We start from the raw sequence: 24133 nt of genomic DNA, 5'->3' as shown, positions 1-24133 counted from the left end.
AACATTCTCTCCTCCCTCTTTACGTCCCAGTAACATTCTCTCCTCCCTCTTTACATTCTCTCCTCCCTCTTTACATTCTCTCCTCCCTCTTTACATTCTCTCCTCCCTTTTTACGTCCCCTTTACATTCTCTCCTCCCTCTTTACATTCTCTCCTCCCTCTTTACGTCCCCTTTACATTCTCTCCTCCCTCTTTACGTCCCCGTTACATTCTCTCCTCCCTCTTTACATTCTCTCCTCCCTCTTTACATTCTCTCCTCCCTCTTTACATTCTCTCCTCCCTCTTTACATTCTCTCCTCCCTCTTTACGTTTCCTTTACATTCTCTCCTCCCTCTTTACATTCTCTCCTCCCTCTTTACGTCCCCTTTACATTCTCTCCTCCCTCTTTACGTCCCCGTTACATTCTCTCCTCCCTCTTTACGTCCCCGTTACATTCTCTCCTCCCTCTTTACGTCCCCTTTACATTCTCTCCTCCCTCTTTACGTCCCCGTTACATTCTCTCCTCCCTCTTTACATTATCTCCTCCCTCTTTACGTCCCCTTTACATTCTCTCCTCCCTCTTTACGTCCCCGTTACATTCTCTCCTCCCTCTTTACATTCTCTCCTCCCTCTTTACGTCCCCGTTACATTCTCTCCTCCCTCTTTACGTCCCCTTTACATTCTCTCCTCCCTCTTTATGTCCCCGTTACAATCTCTCCTCCCTCTTTACATTCTCTCCTCCCTCTTTACGTCCCTTTACATTCTCTCCTCCCTCTTTACGTCCCAGTAACATTCTCTCCTCCCTCTTTACGTCCCAGTAACATTCTCTCCTCCCTCTTTACATTCTCTCCTCCCTCTTTACGTTCCCTTTACATTCTCTCCTCCCTCTTTACGTCCCCTTTACATTCTCTCCTCCCTCTTTACGTCCCAGTAACATGCTCTCCTCCCTCTTTACGTCCCAGTAACATTCTCTCCTCCCTCTTTACATTCTCTCCTCCCTCTTTATGTCCCCGTTACAATCTCTCCTCCCTCTTTACATTCTCTCCTCCCTCTTTACGTCCCCTTTACATTCTCTCCTCCCTCTTTACATTCTCTCCTCCCTCTTTACGTCCCCTTTACATTCTCTCCTCCCTCTTTACGTCCCCTTTACATTCTCTCCTCCCTCTTTACGTCCCAGTAACATGCTCTCCTCCCTCTTTACGTCCCAGTAACATTCTCTCCTCCCTCTTTACATTCTCTCCTCCCTCTTTATGTCCCCGTTACAATCTCTCCTCCCTCTTTACATTCTCTCCTCCCTCTTTACGTCCCCTTTACATTCTCTCCTCCCTCTTTACGTCCCAGTAACATGCTCTCCTCCCTCTTTACGTCCCAGTAACATTCTCTCCTCCCTCTTTACATTCTCTCCTCCCTCTTTACGTCCCCTTTACATTCTCTCCTCCCTCTTTACGTCCCCTTTACATTCTCTCCTCCCTCTTTACGTCCCCTTTACATTCTCTCCTCCCTCTTTACGTCCCCTTTACATTCTCTCCTCCCTCTTTACGTCCCCTTTACATTCTCTCCTCCCTCTTTACGTCCCCTTTACATTCTCTCCTCCCTCTTTACGTCCCCTTTACATTCTCTCCTCCCTCTTTACATCCCCTTTACATTCTCTCCTCCCTCTTTACGTCCCTTTTACATTCTCTCCTCCCTCTTTACGTCCCCTTTACATTCTCTCCTCCCTCTTTACATCCCCTTTACATTCCTCCCTCTTTACGTCCCCTTTACATGCTCTTCTACTTTACGTCCTTTAACGTCCCCCTTTACATTCTCTCTTCCCGCTTTACGTTTGTATTTAGGCTTATGTTGAACTTTATTCTTGTACAAACAGACACTGTATCAAGCAGTGCATGTATTGAATGAAAATGTCTCCGAAATATCTGTGTATTTGTAAAATAATGCATTTTTTCTACTTCAGCTGTGGTAAAGTATGCAAACAGCGCGAGCGTCTCTTAATTTTAATGTCTACACCTTTATCTTAATTTCTTTTAATTTAGCTCCATTTCTTACAAAAAGAGCATAATGTGCAAAGTGTTGAAGTGTTTGTGCCTCCCTACAAACCACCCTTTCTTTTAGGAGTCGTGATCCTGTTCCGCACATAATTTTTCACACCAGTCCATGTTCCCTGCTTCAAAGCTTCTGGCTCTGCATCACTACGGGAAGCAGAAAGTGTCTGTCATCACATCTCAGTTTTCAGCTTCTCTCGTCTGCACACGGCAACTCTCACCAATCAGTTACATCCAGCCACAGCCCATGTCCAGCACAGCTATTCACTCTTCACTTTTTTATCATCTTTACATTCTCCCCTCCCTCTATGACAGAAATATCAAAAAGTTTAACATGACATTTCATCCCACTATATTGTAACTGAACAAAGAAAATTGACTCTTACTATCCTCTACTTCTTCATTAGCCTTCTTATACTCTAACTTTTCACTTTATATTCTGTTTCATTCCATCCACAAAATATTTCTACACCTTTATCCTCATTTCTTTTAATTTAGCTCCATTTCCTACAAAAAGAGCATAATGTGCAAAGTGTTGAAGTGTTTGTCCCTCCCTACAAACCACCCTTTCTTTTAGGAGTCGTGATCCTGTTCCGCACATAATTTTTCACACCAGTCCATGTTCGCTGCTTCAAAGCTTCTGGCTCTGCGTGAATGCATCTTTCACAGTCTTGCTTACCAGGAACTTTGCATGTCTTGATGAAACTCATCATGTGTCTCTCTACTGCTTTTACCTCACTGTCCTCCCATTTCTTTTTTTGGAGCATTTGAAGAACCTATGAAATAATTAAAAAGTAAATTCTCATTACACATTGTCATTACAACTAAATCGGTGAGTAAAGAGCAAATCAAGACTGTGTTCCCAATGCATAATTTTTTTTTGAATTTGTCTGGATATTGATGCATGGAGCCAATTCATTTTTATTTGATTATTGTTGTTTGTGCAATGTAGAGATTTTTCTTACCTTTATCCTCCTGTGAAACAGCTTGTTCAGATTGAACAGGTTGATCAGTCTGTACTGGTGCTGGTGTCTGAGATAGGTCACGGAATCCTCCTCATCACTTGACATGGAATCACCTTGGGCCTCAAGTTGCTCTTAATAATTAATTAACGAAAAATGAACACTTTATTGCTTATACCTAGTATCTGTGAAATGAATATATACATTGTTTTGCAAATATGTACAGCACAGATACACACAGAGCATGTATACTCATACCATTTGGGTCGATTTCAATGTCATCAAGTTTCTTTCCTTTGTAGTCAGACAGTGTTCCTTTCTCCATGGCCATTAGGACTTTACTCATTTTTGCCAGCTGCAGTGTTCCCTCTGGTAACCGATAATACTGTCTGTGGATTCTGATATTGTGACCAAGGAAATCAGCCAGTTGGTCTGCTTCATTCTCATTAAGGTTAAGAATTTTAGACATGGTTGCTATGTGTTTCCTAAGCCTAGTTGATGACAGTGCTTCAAGGTTCTTTATGCCACATTCGCAAGCAGCTTTGTTGATGCACTCTCCTCCTCTGTAGGCAGGCGAGGATGATGAGGGCTGCACAGGCGAGGTTGAAGGTGATGTGGGTGACTTGGACTTTGGAGTGGCTACAGAAAAAAAGAGACTGGCCGCCTGGCCCACACGAAAACAAGGATAAATATCTGAAGGGCCTTAAATGTAGTCACACAATGCTGATGTTGTTAACATTAACAATTTGAGAACAAAGTATAGTTTGCACGGTTTGATGTGATATGATAATTGATAAGCGATTGTTAGATTTAAAGGTGGGGTATGTAATTCTCTTTTTAGTCCATTTTTTCAAAATCACTTGAAATCCTATTCCTAACCCACTTACAGCCACTGAGTTAGAAGCACTGAAATGGAAAGCAAGCAATTTAATCATCTGTGGAACAGGCAGGACTCGAAAAACTCCAGCCAATCATTTCCAAAACTACCTAGAATCATTAGACAGTAACTGTGTCAATCAAATGGTCGTACCATACCCCCTCCCCCATCGTGTCCATGTTCTTCGAATGGGTGGAGTCAAAGGAAAGAAGGTAAGACCATAGGAGTTGTGTATTTTCAAAATCTCCCGGCCGTTTTGCAAATCACATACCCCACCTTTCATCAGCGCGATTTACTGCAATGCTTTTTTTCCCCTTAGTTGGTCAGAACAAAAGTGGATGTTACTTGTTCCAGTGTCATTTTCCAGTGAACATTCTTCTGTTGGTCATGACTCATACTTCCAAAAAGTATAATCTGTCATTGCAAATGACAGTATCCACACCGACGCGATGTGATTGACAGCAGCACGTTCTCCTCAAAACATAGGATTCATTCGCGCTGTGCCGTGTCAAAGCACAACCCATGTAAAGTTGATAGTTCCACGAATGACTGCAATTGCAGATTTCGAACAGAAATGGTGACAAAGACGAAAAACTAGGACTGCAGCGTTAAATAATTTCTTGTTTGTTTTTTTTAATTGTGAGTACATAAACACATTTCAAATGACACGGGTGCTTGATGAAGTCGATATGCACCTACAAATCAACTAAAACCAAACCATTCTATGGTTTGCCAGCAATAAAGATATTTTCTATTTGAACACCTGAGCACCAGCTAATAGTGGTTGACTGTGCTGCGTGTTCATTATTTTGGGGGCGGAGCAATGAAGGGTGGGGTGTGTTTGTTTGGGTGTCGATTTCAAATATTAAGTGTTTCTCAGAAATCACTTATTGCATTTTTAACTAGCTGGCAGTAAACATCAGTAGATAGTTGCTGCATGTTTAAGATGGTTACCGTTTTATTCCTTGATGTTCTTGCTTTGCCTGACTGCTTATGAGGACCATTGCTGTTTACCTTGTCCAGTTCAGGAGAGGAAACAGAAGCTGCACAATGGGGCTAGATGTCAGAAAAGAAACCAGTGAATATCAAAATATCAGAATATTTGTAAAGGACAAAAAAACTTGTTAATGTTCATTCCTCTAGCTGTCCTATACTTTATATATCATTCCACACACAACTCTATGCTGAGAGAGTCAATAATATAGAATAATGATACAGATGTTTTAAAGTGGACTTACGGATTTATGCCGGCGCAAACTGCTGGCTGGCTTTTTATCAGTGGATTCTGCTGATGCTTTATTCAAAGGCTTGAGAAATATGAGACCACAATCACATGGTAACTAATCAGAATTAGAGTAAAAAATTATCATGAATTACTGATCAATCTCTTTAGCATTTTATTGATAATACCTTGACTCGCCATGGCCAATCTGAGTCTCCATAATTGTAAGTGATTTCCTCTCCTGGTAGAATGTCTCGTACAGCAAACAGACACAGGTGAGGTTTTCTGCTCACTTCAACGGTTCTCATTTTGCAAGTAGGATTTCTGGTCTCATCGTTTGCAAGTCTTCCCAAAGACGAGTCTTCTTTAGATGCATCCATGCTATAAAAACATAAAATGAACACTCAATACTTATAATCTTAGTATATATGCTAGACATGTACAGTTATTTTTACAAGTGGTTCTGAACCCCAGTCCTAGGAACCCACCGCTCTGCATATGCTGTATGTCTTGTGTTTTAATCCACCTGATTGAGATGAGGAGTTCATCATCAGAACATGGCTCTATGAACTCATCTGAGTGCATCAGGTGAAGGAGACATACAGAATCTGCAGAGGAGGGACCAGAACCACTGATCTATATGATAGTGTACTGCAATGTATGGTAATGTACAGCTCTCAGATAAAAGCATCTAAAAGTTACCATGTTGTTCTCTTTAGGGAATACAGGGGGAATTTTTTTTGATGACTCAAAGAAACTACACTCCGTACTCTATGTCAGTTCATGGTGAATTTGAAGTATTAGGGTGTGTTCACATCTGGCATGTTTTTTAGGCTGTTAATGTGGTTCATCTGAATAAATGTGAAAGCTGCTATTTGAAACCTGGTGTGACCAAACAAGCGGACCGAGACGCTGAAAAGAAGGGTCTCAGTTGGCTTCCAAATGAACTCTGGTGCAGTTCAAATGAAATATGAACATAACATGGACCAGAGACATGTAAATAAACCAAAAACAGGAATATGTGACCCTAAAAAGGACAGACTGGTCAATCATAACTTAGGATCAACGATAGAAATGCCAATCTGAACACTAAGCGTATCCGGACCAAAAGAAACGAGCGAACAGAACTACAGGCATGAACTAAGTATCTTACAGTTCCAGATATTTTAGCATACCTACTACATCAATCCAACAGTTCTGTACTCACCACCAATATTTGCCATGCCACTGAAAATCAAACAGGAACGTGTTCTCAGCTTCAGTGTAGTGTCCAGTTCGGTCCAGACTCTCCTGTGAACTCAGAAGTTCACCTCTGTATTCAAGAACAAAATCACCTCTGAAAAAAGCTCCAGTGGTGAAAACTCCACGCCCTGAAGAGGAGAAATACATTAGCTTCAGTTTCTTTAATGTCAAATATTATTTTGATTCTTACTAAAAGTTCTCTACCATATGATGTACATTATATGATGTAGAAGGGATATTACTGAAGGAAAATAGTCAGCCAGGCTAATCTCAAAGCATGCTTTGCTTTTCATACTTTTAAGTCTTAAAATTATACAGTTAAAATTACATACATTTTCTTACACAAACAATATGATCATGGCTATGTATTGTTTAGAACAGAGTGCCGCAGTGATGACGTATTTTTACAGGCCAACCCGGTAGTTCACCTCACCTAGTTCCCTCCACAAAAACCTTATAGGATTTTAGAACCCTATAGAAAATCCATATCCTTGTGTAATATATATAATGTTTCTACATTCTTGTAATGTATGTTTGACTGATTGTGTGCCTTTATAAGTAAATCAGGTTAATGACGTCAAAAGCAAACCATTGTGTATTTCATATGTCATGTCACTTGTGATGTTAAATAAAGCCCAAGAGTATTCCAGAATATCAGTGGGAATCTTACAGACTCATATTCTCCTCTCATCCAGTATCGGATGCAGGATTTTGACTGTACCACCTCTGCATGAGATGAGAACACATTTTAAGAGTTTCTTGGGTAGAGAAAACGCTTGCTCTCTCTGGATGTGCTCAAATCCACAATAAGGACACTTTCCTGTCACACATCACACATGCTCACTTCAATAAGCCACAGAACACAGGTTAAAGGGATAGTTTACCCAAAAATGAAATTTCTTTCAGTAATTACTCACCCTCAAGTTGTTCCAAACCCGTAAAACCTTCGTTCATCTTCAGAACACAAATTAAGATATTTTTGATGAAATCTGAGAGCTGGATCACTCCTCCATAGACTTCCAAGGAACTGAAACTTGTTGGCCCAGAAAAGTTATAAAAGAGATCGTTAATATAGTCCAAGTGACTACAGTGGCTCAGTCTTAAGTTTATCAAGCGACGAGAATACTTTTTGTGCGCAAAAAATAAATTAAAATAACGACTTTATTCTACTATTCATTTCCTTCTCTCTAGGCCTCGAGTGAGTTCACGTAGTAAAACTGTGCAGTGCGTCTGTGTTGCACGTCACACGCATCACACACATGACCAGCGTCGGCCAATAGTGAGCCTACGTGGTGACGTGTAACACAGACCCACTGCACAGTTTTACTACGTGAAAAAACTCGTGGCCCAAAGAGAAGGAAATGAATAGTGGAATAAAGTCATTATTTTTGTTGTTTTTTGCACACAAAAAGTATTCTCGTCGCTTGATATACTTAAGACTGAGCCACTGTAGTCACTTGGACTATATTAACGATCTCTTTAATAACTTTTCTGGGCCAACAAGTTTCAGTCCCTTGGAAGCCTATGGAGGAGTGATCCAGCTCTCAGATTTCATCAAAAATATCTTAATTTGTGTTCCGAAGATGAACGAAGGTTTTACGAGTTTGGAACAACATAGACAAAATCTAGCTGTGTCGATTGGTTTATGCTTATGCCGTTTATGATTACCTTAGTCTGCGTTTACATGACCACCAGAACTGTTGGCTTATTATGCATAATTGGGTTATGTATGTGCAAATAAACATTGACTTTGGGTTGATGGAACCAGAAGTGCAAAAATGCAACTGCTTTGTTTTACTGTACGACGTACACACCTCCGCCGACTTGAGCTTCCAAAGTTACCGGAAGTCATTCATTTTCAATGGAAGCTGGCTTCTCTCAGCTGCAAGGAGCGTCAAATTCCTTGGCATGGCGTTTTGAGCGACTAGAGCGTCAATCTGAAAGTTGAAGTAGCTCAACTTTATGGTAATGAGCTATGTTCAGCGGCAAGCAGCAGCAAAACGCCAGCAACCAATCGGAATATAGACGTCCTTCGCGCTGGCTGATTCCGGAGAAACATACGATGTAAACTTTCGTTCCTACCAAAACATTAGTTCTATCAACACGCTATCAAACTGTGTCCAGCCTGAAGTTCCGCTGGACGTACCTCTCGTCATCGAGCCGCAGCTGCTGCACCAGCCGGTGATACTCTCTGAATTGATAACGGCCCTGGAGGGTTTCATGAACCCAAAATCTCTGAGTCCGATGTCTTCTCAAGCAGCACCAAACACAACAACTTCACGATTATCCGACAGTGATACACATTTGAGAATGAGCTCAACTTATTTGAAATATTTACGAGCGCTCGTTTTAAGCGGAAATGCAATTAATTTGCTCACGGTAACACCAATTTGACCAATTACATTAAAGTAAATATAATATTAATAACAATAATAGCTAATTATTCTTTTCTTCCCAAACAAATGTGACCAAAACGGTTATAATAATTCTGTCATTATAAATGGTTTCTTCAGTGTATTGCTTGTTTTTTCTGTTTATTACATTTTATGTTGTGACACTTCTCTTCTCCATGCTATGTCAGAGCGGCCAAAGCGTCAACAAGCTTCCCCGTACTTTTTGACAAGCGTCCTTGACAGGGCGGCCAGAGCTTCTTTGCAGCTCAAGTCGGCGGCTGTGTGTACGTACAGTTAGGGCTCATGCCAGCAGAACTCTATTCAGGAATCTGGACTGCACAATAAAAAATATATATATTTATAAAGTACTGTTTAACTTGTGGCCTAACAAACATATGACTTGCCTTACATTAAATTCTCAGTTTTGTAGATTAACATTATTACTAGGGCTGGGCGATAAAATGATAATGATAATTATCACGATATAATTTCTCGATAAAACGATATCCAGAGTTCAATAAATGTTCGATAATGTTTATGCGCCAAAAGCGGAACCGAACTCATTTGACCCGCGCGCCACACGGACCGTTTATCCGCTCGGCTCAAAGTCCAAACGGCAGCGCAGCATGACTCGCGAGCTCACTAGAGCAGAAGAGTTTACTCTGATCGGTCTCTGTCATCAGATCCAGTGAGAAGCGCTTGACTTCAGCCAAGAACACACGTTTCAGTGATTTAAACCAGTTTAAAGGCCGATTAAACCGCGCTGACAAACAGGAGAAACACTGTGGTCAGTCAGAAGGCTTCTTTGTCTACAAATTCCCACCATTTACTACGGATTTACTGTAACGTTAGCCTAATAATATTAACTGCACCATGAAATGTGGGATATACAGTATTGTTCAAAATAATAGCAGTACAATGTGACTAACCAGAATAATCAAGGTTTTTCGTATATTTTTTTATTGCTACGTGGCAAACAAGTTACCAGTAGGTTCAGTAGATTCTCAGAAAACAAATGAGACCCAGCATTCATGATATGCACGCTCTTAAGGCTGTGCAATTGGGCAATTAGTTGAATTAGTTGAAAGGGGTGTGTTCAAAAAAATAGCAGTGTGGCATTCAATCACTGAGGTCATCAATTTTGTGAAGAAACAGGTGTGAATCAGGTGGCCCCTATTTAAGGATGAAGCCAACACTTGTTGAACATGCATTTGAAAGCTGAGGAAAATGGGTCGTTCAAGACATTGTTCAGAAGAACAGCGTACTTTGATTAAAAAATTGATTAGAGAGGGGAAAACCTATAAAGAAGTGCAAAAAATGATAGGCTGTTCAGCTAAAATCATCTCCAATGCCTTAAAATGGAGAGCAAAACCAGAGAGACGTGGAAGAAAACGGAAGACAACCATCAAAATGGATAGAAGAATAACCAGAATGGCAAAGGCTCAGCCAATGATCACCTCCAGGATGATCAAAGACAGTCTGGAGTTACCTGTAAGTACTGTGACAGTTAGAAGACGTCTGTGTGAAGCTAATCTATTTTCAAGAATCCCCCGCAAAGTCCCTCTGTTAAAAAAAAGGCATGTGCAGAAGAGGTTACAATTTGCCAAAGAATACATCAACTGGCCTAAAGAGAAATGGAGGAACATTTTGTGGACTGATGAGAGTAAAATTGTTCTTTTTGGGTCCAAGGGCCACAGGCAGTTTGTGAGACGACCCCCAAACTCTGAATTCAAGCCACAGTACACAGTGAAGACAGTGAAGCATGGAGGTGCAAGCATCATGATATGGGCATGTTTCTCCTACTATGGTGTTGGGCCTATTTATCGCATACCAGGGATCATGGATCAGTTTGCATATGTTAAAATACTTGAAGAGGTCATGTTGCCCTATGCTGAAGAGGACATGCCCTTGAAATGGTTGTTTCAACAAGACAATGACCCAAAACACACTAGTAAACGGGCAAAGTCTTGGTTCCAAACCAACAAAATTAATGTTATGGAGTGGCCAGCCCAATCTCCAGACCTTAATCCAATTGAGAACTTGTGGGGTGATATCAAAAATGCTGTTTCTGAAGCAAAACCAAGAAATGTGAATGAATTGTGGAATGTTGTTAAAGAATCATGGAGTGGAATAACAGCTGAGAGGTGCCACAAGTTGGTTGACTCCATGCCACACAGATGTCAAGAAGTTTTAAAAAACTGTGGTCATACAACTAAATATTAGTTTAGTGATTCACAGGATTGCTAAATCCCAGAAAAAAAAAAATGTTTGTACAAAATAGTTTTGAGTTTGTACAGTCAAAGGTAGACACTGCTATTTTTTTTAACACAGCCCTTTCAACTAATTGCCCAATTGCACAGCCTTAAGAGCGTGCGTATCATGAATGCTGGGTCTTGTTTGTTTTCTGACAATCTACTGAACCTACTGGTAACTTGTTTGCCACGTAGCAATAAAAAATATACTAAAAACCTTGATTATTCTGGTTAGTCACATTGTACTGCTATTATTTTGAACAATACTGTACATATTGGATTGTTTTATATTATTACAGTTGTTTTCAGTCGCTAACAAGTATTTGTCCAAGCAGTTGTCATATTTTCAAAACTCTAAACACAATTAGCAAAGCATCTGTCTATTGTGGCCATACCATTCACACATTTCATGTCGTTTTTACACAATATGGAGTCATTGAACACATTTCCACAATGCTTACATTTTCTGAACAGACAAGCTATACCTCCCAACAAAATTAAGGATGGTTTTTGTAGTATTTACAAATGTTAACACACAACATCCCACAATAGCAAAAACAATGTTCCAAACCTTAGATACAGTATAAAAAAAATCTGCTTCTGCAATGATATCAGTTCAAAAACAATATATCTTAGCTGATTTATGTTGTGTAAATTGGGCCAACCACAGCTGATTCCAATCTGGCTTAGACTCAATTGCAGGGGTTATTTTTTTCTATTACATTGACACTTATACAATAAAGGGAGGACTTTGAAGAGTGATATTTTTGGAAACAGAAACAGAAAAAGACAAACACTAATGTATGGACGAGGAAGGGTAAGAGCAAGGGCCCAGTGAGAGGAGCAGGAGCAGTGAACAGTGAGAAGAGCAGGAGCAGTGAGAAGAGCAGGAGCAGTGAGAGGAGCAGGAGCAGTGAGAGGAGCAGTGAGAGGAGCAGGAGCAGTGAGAGGAGCAGTGAGAGATGCAGTGAGAGGAGTAGTGAGAGATGCTGGAGCAGTGAGAGGAGCAGGAGCAGTGAGAGGAGCAGTGAGAGATGCAGTGAGAGGAGTAGTGAGAGATGCTGGAGCAGTGAGAGATGCAGTGAGAGGAGCAGGAGCAGTGAGAGGAGCGGGAGCAGTGAACAGTGAGAGATGCAGTGAGAGATGCAGTGAGAGATGCAGTGAGAGATGCAGGAGCAGTGAGAGATGCAGTGAGAGGAGCAGGAGCAGTGAGAGGAGCGGGAGCAGTGAGAGGAGCAGTGAGAGGAGCAGGAGCAGTGAGAGGAGCAGTGAGAGATGCAGTGAGAGGAGTAGTGAGAGATGCTGGAGCAGTGAGAGGAGCAGGAGCAGTGAGAGATGCAGTGAGAGGAGTAGTGAGAGATGCAGTGAGAGGAGCAGTGAGAGATGCAGTGAGAGATGCAGTGAGAGATGCAGTGAGAGATGCAGGAGCAGTGAGAGATGCAGTGAGAGGAGCAGGAGCAGTGAGAGGAGCGGGAGCAGTGAGAGGAGCAGTGAGAGGAGCAGGAGCAGTGAGAGGAGCAGTGAGAGATGCAGTGAGAGGAGTAGTGAGAGATGCTGGAGCAGTGAGAGGAGCAGGAGCAGTGAGAGATGCAGTGAGAGGAGTAGTGAGAGATGCTGGAGCAGTGAGAGATGCAGTGAGAGGAGCAGGAGCAGTGAGAGGAGCGGGAGCAGTGAACAGTGAGAGATGCAGTGAGAGATGCAGTGAGAGATGCAGTGAGAGATGCAGTGAGAGATGCAGTGAGAGGAGCAGGAGCAGTGAGAGGAGCGGGAGCAGTGAACAGTGAGAGGAGCAGTGAGAGATGCAGTGAGAGATGCAGTGAGAGGAGCAGTGAGAGATGCAGTGAGAGACGCAGTGAGAGGAGCAGGAGCAGGAGCAGTGAGAGGACCAGTGAGGGGAGCAGGAGCAGTGAGAGGAGCGGGAGCAGTGAACAGTGAGAGGAGCAGGAGCAGTGAGAGGAGCAGTGAGAGAAGCAGGAGCAGTGAGAGGAGCGGGAGCAGTGAACAGTGAGAGATGCAGTGAGAGATGCAGTGAGAGATGCAGTGAGAGATGCAGGAGCAGTGAGAGATGCAGTGAGAGGAGCAGGAGCAGTGAACAGTGAGAGGAGCAGTGAGAGATGCAGTGAGAGATGCAGTGAGAGGAGCAGTGAGAGATGCAGTGAGAGACGCAGTGAGAGGAGCAGGAGCAGGAGCAGTGAGAGGACCAGTGAGGGGAGCAGGAGCAGTGAGAGGAGCGGGAGCAGTGAACAGTGAGAGGAGCAGGAGCAGTGAGAGGAGCAGTGAGAGATGCAGTTTTTTTTTTTTTTTTTTACCCCCCCCCCCCCCCTTTTTTATCTGGGCTTTTTGCTGTTGTTGTTTTTTTGGTTCAGAATGCTCTTATGTGTTTCATGGATATTCTGTTCACTGTAAGCAATACTGTCAAACCTTTTCTGTTCTATCATACCGTGTTTCTACTGTAAAGGAAAAAAATAGCTTTTTACTGGAATGCTTTTGAATGTGAACATTACTGTACATTTGGACATATAGTTCCTAACCAAGACATTTAGTGTAAAACAGTGAATTGCATGTTTTGCATGCAAATACCTGTAAAACTGAGACTGAAAAGTCTATGCAGTTTTTGTAATGTCAACAATAGCCAGTATTTTGAAACCTGGTGTACTTTGATTGACTGCATGTACCTTTTGAGGTGAAAACAAGTGTTATTCTTTGACAGAATAATTTAATTTTGAGTCAGATTTCCAGTGTTTTGGTAAAGTTGGTGTGTTGACAGAAAGATGTGTTCTATTTTGAAATTAATATTTAGTATAAATTTAACAAAAAAAAAAAATCCATTTGGCTAATTGTGTTTTGTAGGTGTGAGTCTGTGTTAAGAGTTTAGAAAAAGTATCTGAAGTATGGTTAAGCGCTTGTTAGCGATTGAAAAAAACTGTAATGTAGACAATGTATTAAAGGATTAATAAAATAGTTACAGTATTTGGTTTTGTGGTTATCATGATCTAAATGCATGATACTGGATGACCAATGGTTAAATTTAATAAAACTCAAACAGTCAGAATATTACATTTTACCAAATAAAATTGAGGTCGTTTTAAAAGATGTTACTGTTTTTGTTAATGAACATAAATTTTACATAGTAAATCTGCTCCTAACTGAATCTAATACTGCTGCAAATCATTGTCAAATATGCATTTTGAGACAAAATATATCTAATATTAATATTGCTGCCTGCACTGTAAACTGTGCTGAAGATCCGTGCCATCAAAGTCAGGCAACACAAACCTGTTTCAAGACTTGAAACAATATCCCCCATTAGCACATCCAGGAACTAAGAAATACATTTTCCAATAAATATATTTATTTTGTTAAGGAAAAATAACAAATGTTTGAATGTTCTACCTCAGATTTGTGAAATGTTCACCTGTTTGGCAAGTGTTTGTCATGATATGTTCTGACAATAAAGAGTAGTTTAAAACCACAATTAATGCTCTGGTTTCTACAACTTTCACTTAGGAGCAAATATCTGCCTTTAAACTTGAAAGAAATAAAGATTTGACATTTATTGTGATAATTAACGATATCGACTAATATAAAACAATTATCGTGATAACTTTTTTGCCATATCCCCCAGCCCTAGTTATTAGTTACTAAACTGCTTAGTCATTTATACTTGCCTTTATATTTGCTGATGAACTGCTCTCGAAGCCCAGGCTTGTCAGTTTTACAGGTAATGTGATGATGCTCAGCGTCCTGCAGAGGTTTCCTACGTCTTTTATTTCCCAGCATGGCGACTTTCTTTCTTGAAATGACTGGAAAAAATAAATACAAATAAATATAAGGTGAATGAAATAAACAAGCATATTTTAAAAAATCCTGTTGATCTTACTGGAATTGTTCACCAAAAACACACATAATTAACATACTAACCCTCATATCCAAACCGGTGTTGTGTTTTTCTGTGGAACAAATCTTTATATTATATATATATTTTTTTTAATGGAAATGTCATTAATGCCAAAAACCATTGGTTCTTGTGTGTCTTGTAACCAAAATTGATGTCAATCTATATTTGATTTAAGAGCTAAAGTATATGGGAGATTTTCAGTCAATAACCAGCTAGATTTATATGGACTATTTTTAATGTGCTTTTTGTCTGCTTTGGAGCTTGAAACAAAATACAAATATTATAAAGTATCAATTCATGGTCATTGTGCAAAAAAATCTCAGTGAAGATAAATTATTAAAATAAAACATTCCACTAAAAAACCAATTCGGGGGCAAATAATGTAATAATGTATTACATAAAATATAATATATAAAATAATGATATTAAAAAATGAGAATGAATTATTTCAAATTACTGTTGATATTTTACAACACTTTTGAGAAAAACAATGATTTAGTAAACTACCACTGACTCGGTTGTCTTGATTACTTTGTAGAACCTAAAGTACTATTATATGAAAAATAACAAAATTATATTTAATAGTCAATTTTATATATACAATTTGTTTTCATTATTGCAACAAATCATCAAATGACACAGGCTTAGAAGCAAACTCAAATACAATCGAGAAGTAAATAAAACCCTATTACAAAAAATAATTAAACCACTAAAATAAACATACATCGTACTATATTTCATATTACACAATGTATTTAGTTATCATGCATTTTCAGGACAAGTCTTGATCTCACCTTTCCTCCTGGTGGGTTGTTTGTCGTCTGTTTCGCGCGTTCCATCGTCACGTGTCTGCATTTCCCGGGAAAACACCACCGTCGCTGACTTGCGTAAATGACGTAGTTACGTATTTGGATTTCACGTTGAAATTGTGACTACATTTATTTGGCCTAATAGAAAATTATCTGGTGGCAATGATATTTGTTTTAACCACAGTACTGTTTCTTCAAACTTAAAAAAAAATGTGATGAAGTTAGTCTTTCTAGTGGACAGAGCACATGATCACTTTTTAACCGAGCACCCACCTCAAACTACGAACCAGTGCGCATGTCCGTACAAGCACTGGTTTAAAAGAGCAAAAAGTACCCGGTGTGCACTAATTTTTATAAAATAACACCACATCATAAAGTTTTTAAGAGAATTACAAATAAGAATATTCAAAACGTGCAGGTCTGCTGTAAACTAGAGCTCACAAGACTTTTGTTAGTTCATTCATTCATCTCATCTGCAGCGAGTCAGTCAGAGACAGTGCTGTGGGGGAAGGGCGCGCGCGCGATCAGAGAGTGCTGTGGGGGAAGGGCGGCTGATCACAGTATGAGCAGCAGAAGCAGATCTCAGCTAGGGCTAGGGCTAGGGCTAGGGCTATAGTTGAAAATCAAAGTAAGAACTAATAAATCTGTAAACAAACATTTAAACGTGCCTGCTTAATTCATGATTCTTTTAAACACTTTTGTTCTTTTGTATGACTATAACTGCTCTCTCTCTCTCTCTCTCTATATATATATAGAGAGAGAGAGAGAGAGACATACATAGATATATAATTTCTTGAATCATTCTTAAGATTTTCAAACCAGTAAGTGCACTGGTTTGTAAAAAAAATGTACCGAAGGTGTACTTAATTTTCTGAAATAACACCACATCATAAAGCTTTTAAGAGGATTACAAATATGAATATTCAAAATGTGCAGGTCTGCTGTAAACAAGAGCTCACAACTGTCTAAATGAGCAACCTAGATCTCTTGAACAGACATCTTATTTTCTATTACAGTTTTTTTCAGTCGCTAACAAGTATTTGTCCAAGCAGTTGTCATATTTTCAAAACTCTAAACACAATTAGCACAGCATCTGTCTATTGTGGCCATACCATTCACACATTTCATGTCGTTTTTACACAATATGGAGTCATTGAACACATTTCCACAATGCTTACATTTTCTGAACAGACAAGCTATACCTCCCAACAAAATTAAGGATGGTTTTTGTAGTATTTACAAATGTTAACACACAACATCCCACAATAGCAAAAACAATGTTCCAAACCTTAGATACAGTATAAAAAAAATCTGCTTCTGCAATGATATCAGTTCAAAAACAAATTATCTTAGCTGATTTATGTTGTGTAAATTGGGCCAACCACAGCTGATTCCAATCCGGCTCAGACTCAATTGCAGGGGTTATTTTTTTTTTCTATTACATTGACACTTATACAATACAGTAAAAGGAGGACTTTGAAGAGTAATATTTTTGGAAACAGAAAAAGACAAACACTGTAATGTATGGACGAGGAAGAGTAAGAGCAAGGGGGCCAGGGAGAAGAGCAGGAGCAGTGAGATGGATATTCTGTTCACTGTAAGCAATACTCTCAAAGCTTTTCTGTTCTATCATACCGCGTTTCTACTGTACCTCCTGCAGTAAACAGTAAAGGAAAAAAATAGCTTTTTACTGGAATGCTTTTGAATGTGAACATTACTGTACATTTGGACATACAGTTCCTAACCAAGAAATTTAGTGTAAAACAGTGAATTGCATGTTTTGCATGCAAATATCTGTAAAACTGAAACATAAAAGTCTATGCAGTTTTTGTAATGTCAACAATAGCCAGTATTTTGAAACCTGGTGTACTTTGATTGACTGCATGTACCTTGTGAGGTGAAAACAAGTGTTATTCTTTGACAGAATAATTTAATTTTGAATCAGATTTCCAGTGTTTTGGTAAAGTTGGTGTGTTGACAGAAAGATGTGTTCTATTTTGAAATTAATATTTAGTATATATTTAACAAAATGTGTTTTCGAGAAGAAAATTATCCATTTGGCCAATTGTGTTTTGTAGGTGTGAGTCTGTGTTAAGAGTTTAGAAAAAGTATCTAAAGTATGGGTAAGCGCTTGTAAGCGATTGAAAAAAAACTGTAATAGCATTTATTAATCAAAACAGTCAATTGAAGTCTGCAAACCCACAGCAGGGCTGATATGCAAGCATCTCATCTGCAGTGAGTCAGTCAGAGACAGTGCTGTGGGGGAAGGGCGCGCGCGCGATCAGAGAGTGCTGTGGGGGAAGGGCGCGCGCGCGATCAGAGAGTGCTGTGGGGGAAGGGCGGCTGATCACAGTATGAGCAGCAGCAGATCTCAGCTAGGGCTAGGGCTATAGTTGAAAATCAAAGTAAGAACTAATAAATCTGTAAACAAACATTTAAACGTGCCAGCTTAATTCATGATTCTTTTAAACACTTTTTGTTATTTTGTATGACTATAACTGCTCTCTCTCTCTCTCTCTCTCTCTATATATATATCATTTCTTGAATAATTCTTAAGATTTGCAAACCAGTGAGTGCATTTTTCAAAACAATTGGTACAAACCCAGACAAAAACAAAGCCTGTAACTTGCTCAATATCCTTAATACAATATCAATGAACATCAGTGCCATCAGAATGACAAGTCCTTGTGTCATTGTTTACAAACATGATAGTCTAAATGCTTTGTCATTTTGTCAATATAACAGTGAACTATCATTCAAAAAGTGAAACTTGTATATTATATTCATTCATTACACACAGACTGATATATTTCAAATATGTTTCTTTTAATTTTGACGATTATAACTGACAACTATGTAAAATCCCAAATTCAGTATCTCAGAAAATTTGAATATTACTTAAGACCAATACAAAGAAAGGATTTTTAGAAATGCTGGCCAACTGAAAGGTATGAGCATGAAAAGTATGAGCATGTACAGCACTCAATACTTAGTTGTGGCTCTTTTGTCTGAATGACTGCAGCAATGCGGCGTGGCATGGAGTGGATCAGTCTGTGGCACTGCTCAGGTGTTATGAGAGACCAGGTGTCTCTGATAGTGGCCTTCAGCTCTTCTGCATTCCTGGGTCTGGCATATCACATCTTCCTCTTCACAATACCCCATAGAAGACAAGTTTGCTGGCCATTTAAGAACAGGGATACAATGGCCCTTAAATCAGGTACTGCTTTGGCAGTGTGTGCTGGTGCCACATCCTGTTGGAAAATGAAATCTGCATCTCCATAAAGTTGATCAGCAGCAGGAAGCATGAAGTGCTCTAAAACTTCCTGGTATACGGCTGCGTTGACCTTGGACCTCAGAAAACACAATGGAGCAACACCAGTAGATGACATGGCACCGCAAACCATCACTGACTGTGGAAACTTTACACTGGACCTCAAGCAACGTGGATTGTGTGCTTCTCCATTCTTCCTCCAGACTCTGGGACCTTGGTTTCCAAAGGAAATGCAAAAGTTACTTTCATTAGAGAACATAACTTTGGACCACTCAGCAGCAGTCCAGTCCTATTTGTCTTTAGCCCAGGTGAGACGCTTCTGACACTGTGTCTTGTTCAAGAGTGTCTTGACACCAGGAATGCAAAGCTGAAACCCATGTCTTGCATATGTCTGTGCGTGGTGGTTCTTGAAGCACTGACTCCAGCTGCAGTCCACTCTTTGTGAATCTCCCCCACAGTTTTGAATGGGTTTTGTTTCACTATCCTCTCCAGGATGTGGTTATCCCTATAGAGCTGGTAAGTCCCGCCCCCTCCGTAAAACCCCGCTGGACCTCAAAGTTGAAAAACTGTCAATGCAAATGGGATTAATTTCATTAATGGGAGAAAATAATTATTTTCTGGTCCCGTTTGAATTGTGACATGAATGTGAACATATGTTGTCTGTGAATTTTTTATATAATCTTTCGTGTGAAGAATGTTACAATTTAGCAGGTAGAAGTTTGATAGGGGTAGACTTTTTGTGACAGCACTTTGTGGACTACAACTCTTTGCTGCTTTCGACATGTTTGAAACGTCAACAACACTAGCACATGGCTCTAGCTCACGGATCCCGCTAAACATGGCTGTGTCTTTGGTGCACTTCACCACCTTCTTTCAGGGAGAGGACAAAATCTTTGAGGTTGGCGAAAACCACAGGTAAGTCAAATTTATGGGGTGACGTCACATAGGCGACATGTAGTCTTTCTCGTTATGTCTTTTCCACAACTGCTAGCCGATAAATCATACCATATACTGTCACTGTTCACATTCATAGCACAATTCAAACGGGACCAGAAAATAATTATTTTCTCCCATTCACTTGCATTGACGGTTTTTCAACTTTAAGGTCCAGCTGGGTTTTACGGAAGGGGCGGGACTTACCAGCTCTATTGCTTGTACACTTTTTTTCTACCACATCTTTTCCTTCCCTTCGCCTTTTTATTAATGTGCCGGGACACAGAGCTCTGTGAACAGCCAGCCTATTTAGCAATGACCTTTTGTGTCTTGCCCTCCTTGTGCAAGGTGTGGTCATCTTTTGGACAACTGTCAAGTCAGCAGTCTTCCCCAAGATTGTGTAGCCTACAGAACTACTGAGAGACCATTTAAAGGCCTTTGCAGGTGTTTTGAGTTAATTAACTGATTAGAGTGTGGCACCAGGTGTCTTCAATATTGAACCTTTTCACAAAATTCTAATTTGGGATTTTCCTTAGTTGTCAGTTATTATCATCAAAATTAAAAGAAATAAACATTTGAAATATATCAGTCTGTGTGTAATGAATGAATATAATATAGAAGTTTCACTTTTTGAATGGAATTAGTGAAATAAATCAACTTTTGATGATATTCTAATCATATGACCAGCACCTGTATACTTTGTATAAGTGTTTTTTACATTATGCCTCTGGGATAGGCAACTTCGGTCCTGGAGGGCCATTGTCCTGCAGAGTTGAGCTCCATCCCTAATTAAACACACATGAACAAGACAATCAATGTTTTCAGGATTACTAGATATATACAGGCAGGTGAGTTTTTATCTGGGCTGGAGCTAAACTCTGCAGGACAGTGGCCCTCCAGGAGCGGAGTTGCCAATGTAAAATGCAAGTAGACTGCTGTAATTTATAATGTAAATATGCTGTATTGCACGACTACAGTATAGTGAACACTGTGTGATTGCACACCTGTTCAAGGACTATGCATTAATTGTGACAGGAGAGAAACGGTAGAGCATATATTAATAGAATGTGAAGCATACAGAACAGAACGAATCATACTGTTAGAACAAGTTAAAGAATTAGGTTACACACATTTATCAGTAGAGGGTTTACTTTCCTTTTCTGCATCAAAATCATCAGCATGGCCAGCATGAGATACCTTAAAGAAACAGACTTATTTAATCGAATTTAAGAATAACCAAGAATATATATATATATATATATATATATATATATATATATATATATATATATATATATATATATATATATATATATATATATATATATATATATATATATATATAATTATTATTATTATATATTTTTTTCCAATACATATTAGTAGAAATCCGCATTGAAGCTCCACACCCCAAACAGTTGGTGGCGGTAATGCACCAAATTGGTATGCCAACCGCCAATAAAAGAAGAAGAAGCACACCTGTTCAAATGTTTTAATGACTGAGGACACACACAATGTTCTCCCAACATTCAGCTCACCTTTTGACCCGCTTCGGCCATAAGGTCATGATATTGAGAACATGATAGTGGCCCTTATTTCTTCAGAATCTTGTCCTCTTCTACCTCTTCCTCTGTTTTACCTCTGTATTCTTCCACCACACATACTTACTTCTTCCATGCTGTTCACCCTGTTTGTACCTTGTTGTTCTTAAATTACCAGAGTGTGTAACACTGTGTTGTGTTGTGCTCTGTCTGTATGCTTCTCAGATGAAGCTTAATGAGATGCACTCTGAGCTATTTTAAGGAACTGGTGGATTATTGGATGATCGAATGCTTTACATTCCCCTTCATTAGTGAAAATCAGAATTCACCTCTGCAATTCAAGAATTCAGGACAAAAATGTCTAATAGAAGTGTATAGAAAATTTGCTTGACAGTTTATGACAACTACTATTCTGCATTTAATGACTTAATGAATTAATACCTAGATGTTTTGGGGAGTAAGACTTGGGAGTATTCAGCAGAGAACCATACATTTTGATCAACATGGCATAAGCAATTGATAATGTAAGAAACAGATAAAACGTGTACATAATCAGTTGCATTTGTAATTTGTTCAAATGATGAGCAATTGCTTTTGAGGTGCACAAGTAAGTAGATAACGTGGAGGTTGAATAAGAATTTTAGTCGTGATCTGAGAAATGCCCCAAAGCGACTAAGAAAAACTTCAAATATAATTAATAGAATATAAAATAAAAAGATGTTTGCTGTACCTTCTTTCCTCTATATAAAAATATAATATAATGTAATATAATGCAATGTAATGTCATATAATATAATTATATAATAAATGAAGGAATATAATGTAATGTAATATAATTAATATAATATATAATGTAATATAAAATAATATAATATTATATAACATAAAGAGAATGTTTGCTGTAAGTGAATGTGTTGCTCTGGTTACAGACGCGCCTGCTCTGGGTGGGGGAGGGGCCTGGCTGCGCTGTCAGGGAAATGGCAGGACGCAAAGTTGGAGAAAACACTTAAAACAAATAACATCACTTATAAAAGCAAGCGAATCTGCCTGTTTTCACATATTTTAATTGCTTGTATATTTTTATTGAATAAACTCAGATGTATATCACCACACCCACAATAACAGATTTAAACAGTTGCCCCTCCGCTTTTGGAAGGAAATATGTTACTTTTCAAATTCACATGATGTACGTGTCTGTCCCTTCCTGCGTCAAACTTGTTCCTACAGCATTAATATCCGATGTAAGTGCTGTAGTCATGGTGACGGGGCAGCGCGATCTTTACACACACACAGAGCAGACTCTGATGCGAGAGAAAAACGCGAGGATTAAAAGTTGTAAAACATGCTAATATGAATCGCGAGAGCTCCTGCTGCTCAATGCATATTGGTCGAATCTTATTTAATACTAATTATTGGGAATTTATCTGTAATTTAATGTGGATTATCTGTCAATTCATTCACAATCAACATGTTTTTGCCTCCGCCATCTTTATTGATGACGCATTGGCCTCTGATTGGTCAGATCACCAAGTCCCGCTCCCATAGCGGCTTCCTGCGCTCTGATTGGCCAGAATCCCCAAAGTGTGTATCTTTTCCGGAAGTGCAGTACTCCTAGAGGGCGCTGTGTTATACACACTTTAGTGGGGGGGCATACACACTTCAGGTACACAAATCAATTAAAAGTGATTTTTTGGGACAAGTGAGATTTTAAGCCTGGAAACCATTTTAGAGCATGCTGAATGCCACTGTATAGTCAAACAAATGAGGACATACAAAATGTCCTCAATTTTTTGGGTGGTCCTCAGTTTACTGGTGTGTATTCTGGTGAATGTACCCAAAAGTGATATAAGTAAGTGCACACACACACACACACACACGCACACACACACACACACACAGGTCATAGCACTCCTGATGAAATTCCTTTGTCTCAGACATGCAATTTGTCTTTGTCACGTCTATACTTCAGTACAGCACGCAATCTGTAGGTGAGCCAGACTATGACACATAAATGCACACACACTCACATTTGCATACAAACCTACATAATTGTTTGTGTTTTATCATCTTAACTTGAACCTGTTTGTAAAGATCACTGGGTTTATGTGTGTGTGCAAGCGTGCATGCATGCACTTTTCTAAGATGCTCCATTCAGTATGTTCCTGGCTAAGGGAATTAAATGTCACTCAGAGATATTGATGTGTAGCGTGATAGCAGCTTTGGATAGAGCAGTGGAGGCTGCTGGGATGGAACCACATCTTGTATTGTATCTGAATTCTGTGAATTCACACACACACACACACACACACACACACACACACACACACACACACACACACACACACACAATTACTTTTTCAGATATATTGAACTTATTGGTGGAAATATGTGATTCTTCCTTTGTTTAAGCCTTGAATTGAACACGATTTTAGGATTCTGAAATCTGTAGGTGAGCAGATTCAGAATCCTAAAATCGTGTTCAATTCAAGGCTTAAACAAAGGAAGAATCACATAACATATGGGCATGCAAAAATATCTACAAACACAGCAATGGTCACAATATGAGGTCATACTCTGCAGTGCCTTTCGTTCAGATAGAAGGCTTTGTAGACAAATCTGTTTTTTTTTTTTACTCTACAGTACATCTTCTTCACTGGAAAAGGATCAGGTCGGAGCTGGTGTGATTGATTGGAGGCGTGGCTAATTTGCATAT

General features: G+C 39.4%; 1 protein-coding gene across 2 annotated transcripts; it reads right to left on the bottom strand.

The window, feature by feature from the left end:
- Positions 1-1654: 1654 nt before the first annotated feature.
- Positions 1655-16234, bottom strand: LOC113121130 (uncharacterized). 2 transcript variants are annotated; one of them, XM_026291374.1, is made up of 10 exons: positions 15661-16234; positions 14637-14771; positions 6289-6451; positions 5270-5462; positions 5098-5166; positions 4814-4915; positions 3241-3646; positions 2986-3116; positions 2642-2796; positions 1655-2134 (listed from the first exon to the last, which is right to left on the bottom strand). In XM_026291374.1, the coding sequence occupies exons 1-10, from the start codon at positions 15719-15721 to the stop codon at positions 2068-2070; spliced, it is 1482 nt and encodes a 493-aa protein (XP_026147159.1). In that variant the 5' UTR covers positions 15722-16234; the 3' UTR covers positions 1655-2067. The 2 variants fall into 2 exon arrangements, with proteins under 2 accessions (XP_026147159.1, XP_026147158.1); XM_026291373.1 differs by lacking the exon at positions 1655-2134 and having other exon boundaries at positions 2238-2796.
- Positions 16235-24133: the final 7899 nt, after the last annotated feature.

Source organism: Carassius auratus, chromosome 20, assembly GCF_003368295.1.
Source record: "Carassius auratus strain Wakin chromosome 20, ASM336829v1, whole genome shotgun sequence".
In the NCBI taxonomy this organism is placed as follows: domain Eukaryota; kingdom Metazoa; phylum Chordata; class Actinopteri; order Cypriniformes; family Cyprinidae; genus Carassius; species Carassius auratus.
Note: the sequence above shows the minus strand (reverse complement) of the source record. Positions and strands in the feature narration are given on the sequence as shown.

Excerpts from the sequence above, each read along its gene's own strand:
- LOC113121130 (XM_026291374.1), bottom strand. The coding sequence starts at position 15,721 with ATGCAGACACGTGACGATGGAACGCGCGAAACAGACGACAAACAACCC. Across the intron at positions 6,452-14,636 it reads GTTCATCAGCAAATATAAAG|GGCGTGGAGTTTTCACCACT; the intron begins GCAAGTATAAAT and ends TCTCCTCTTCAG. Across the intron at positions 2,135-2,641 it reads GAAGCTTTGAAGCAGCGAAC|ATGGACTGGTGTGAAAAATT; the intron begins ATGGACTGGTGT and ends GAAGCAGGGAAC.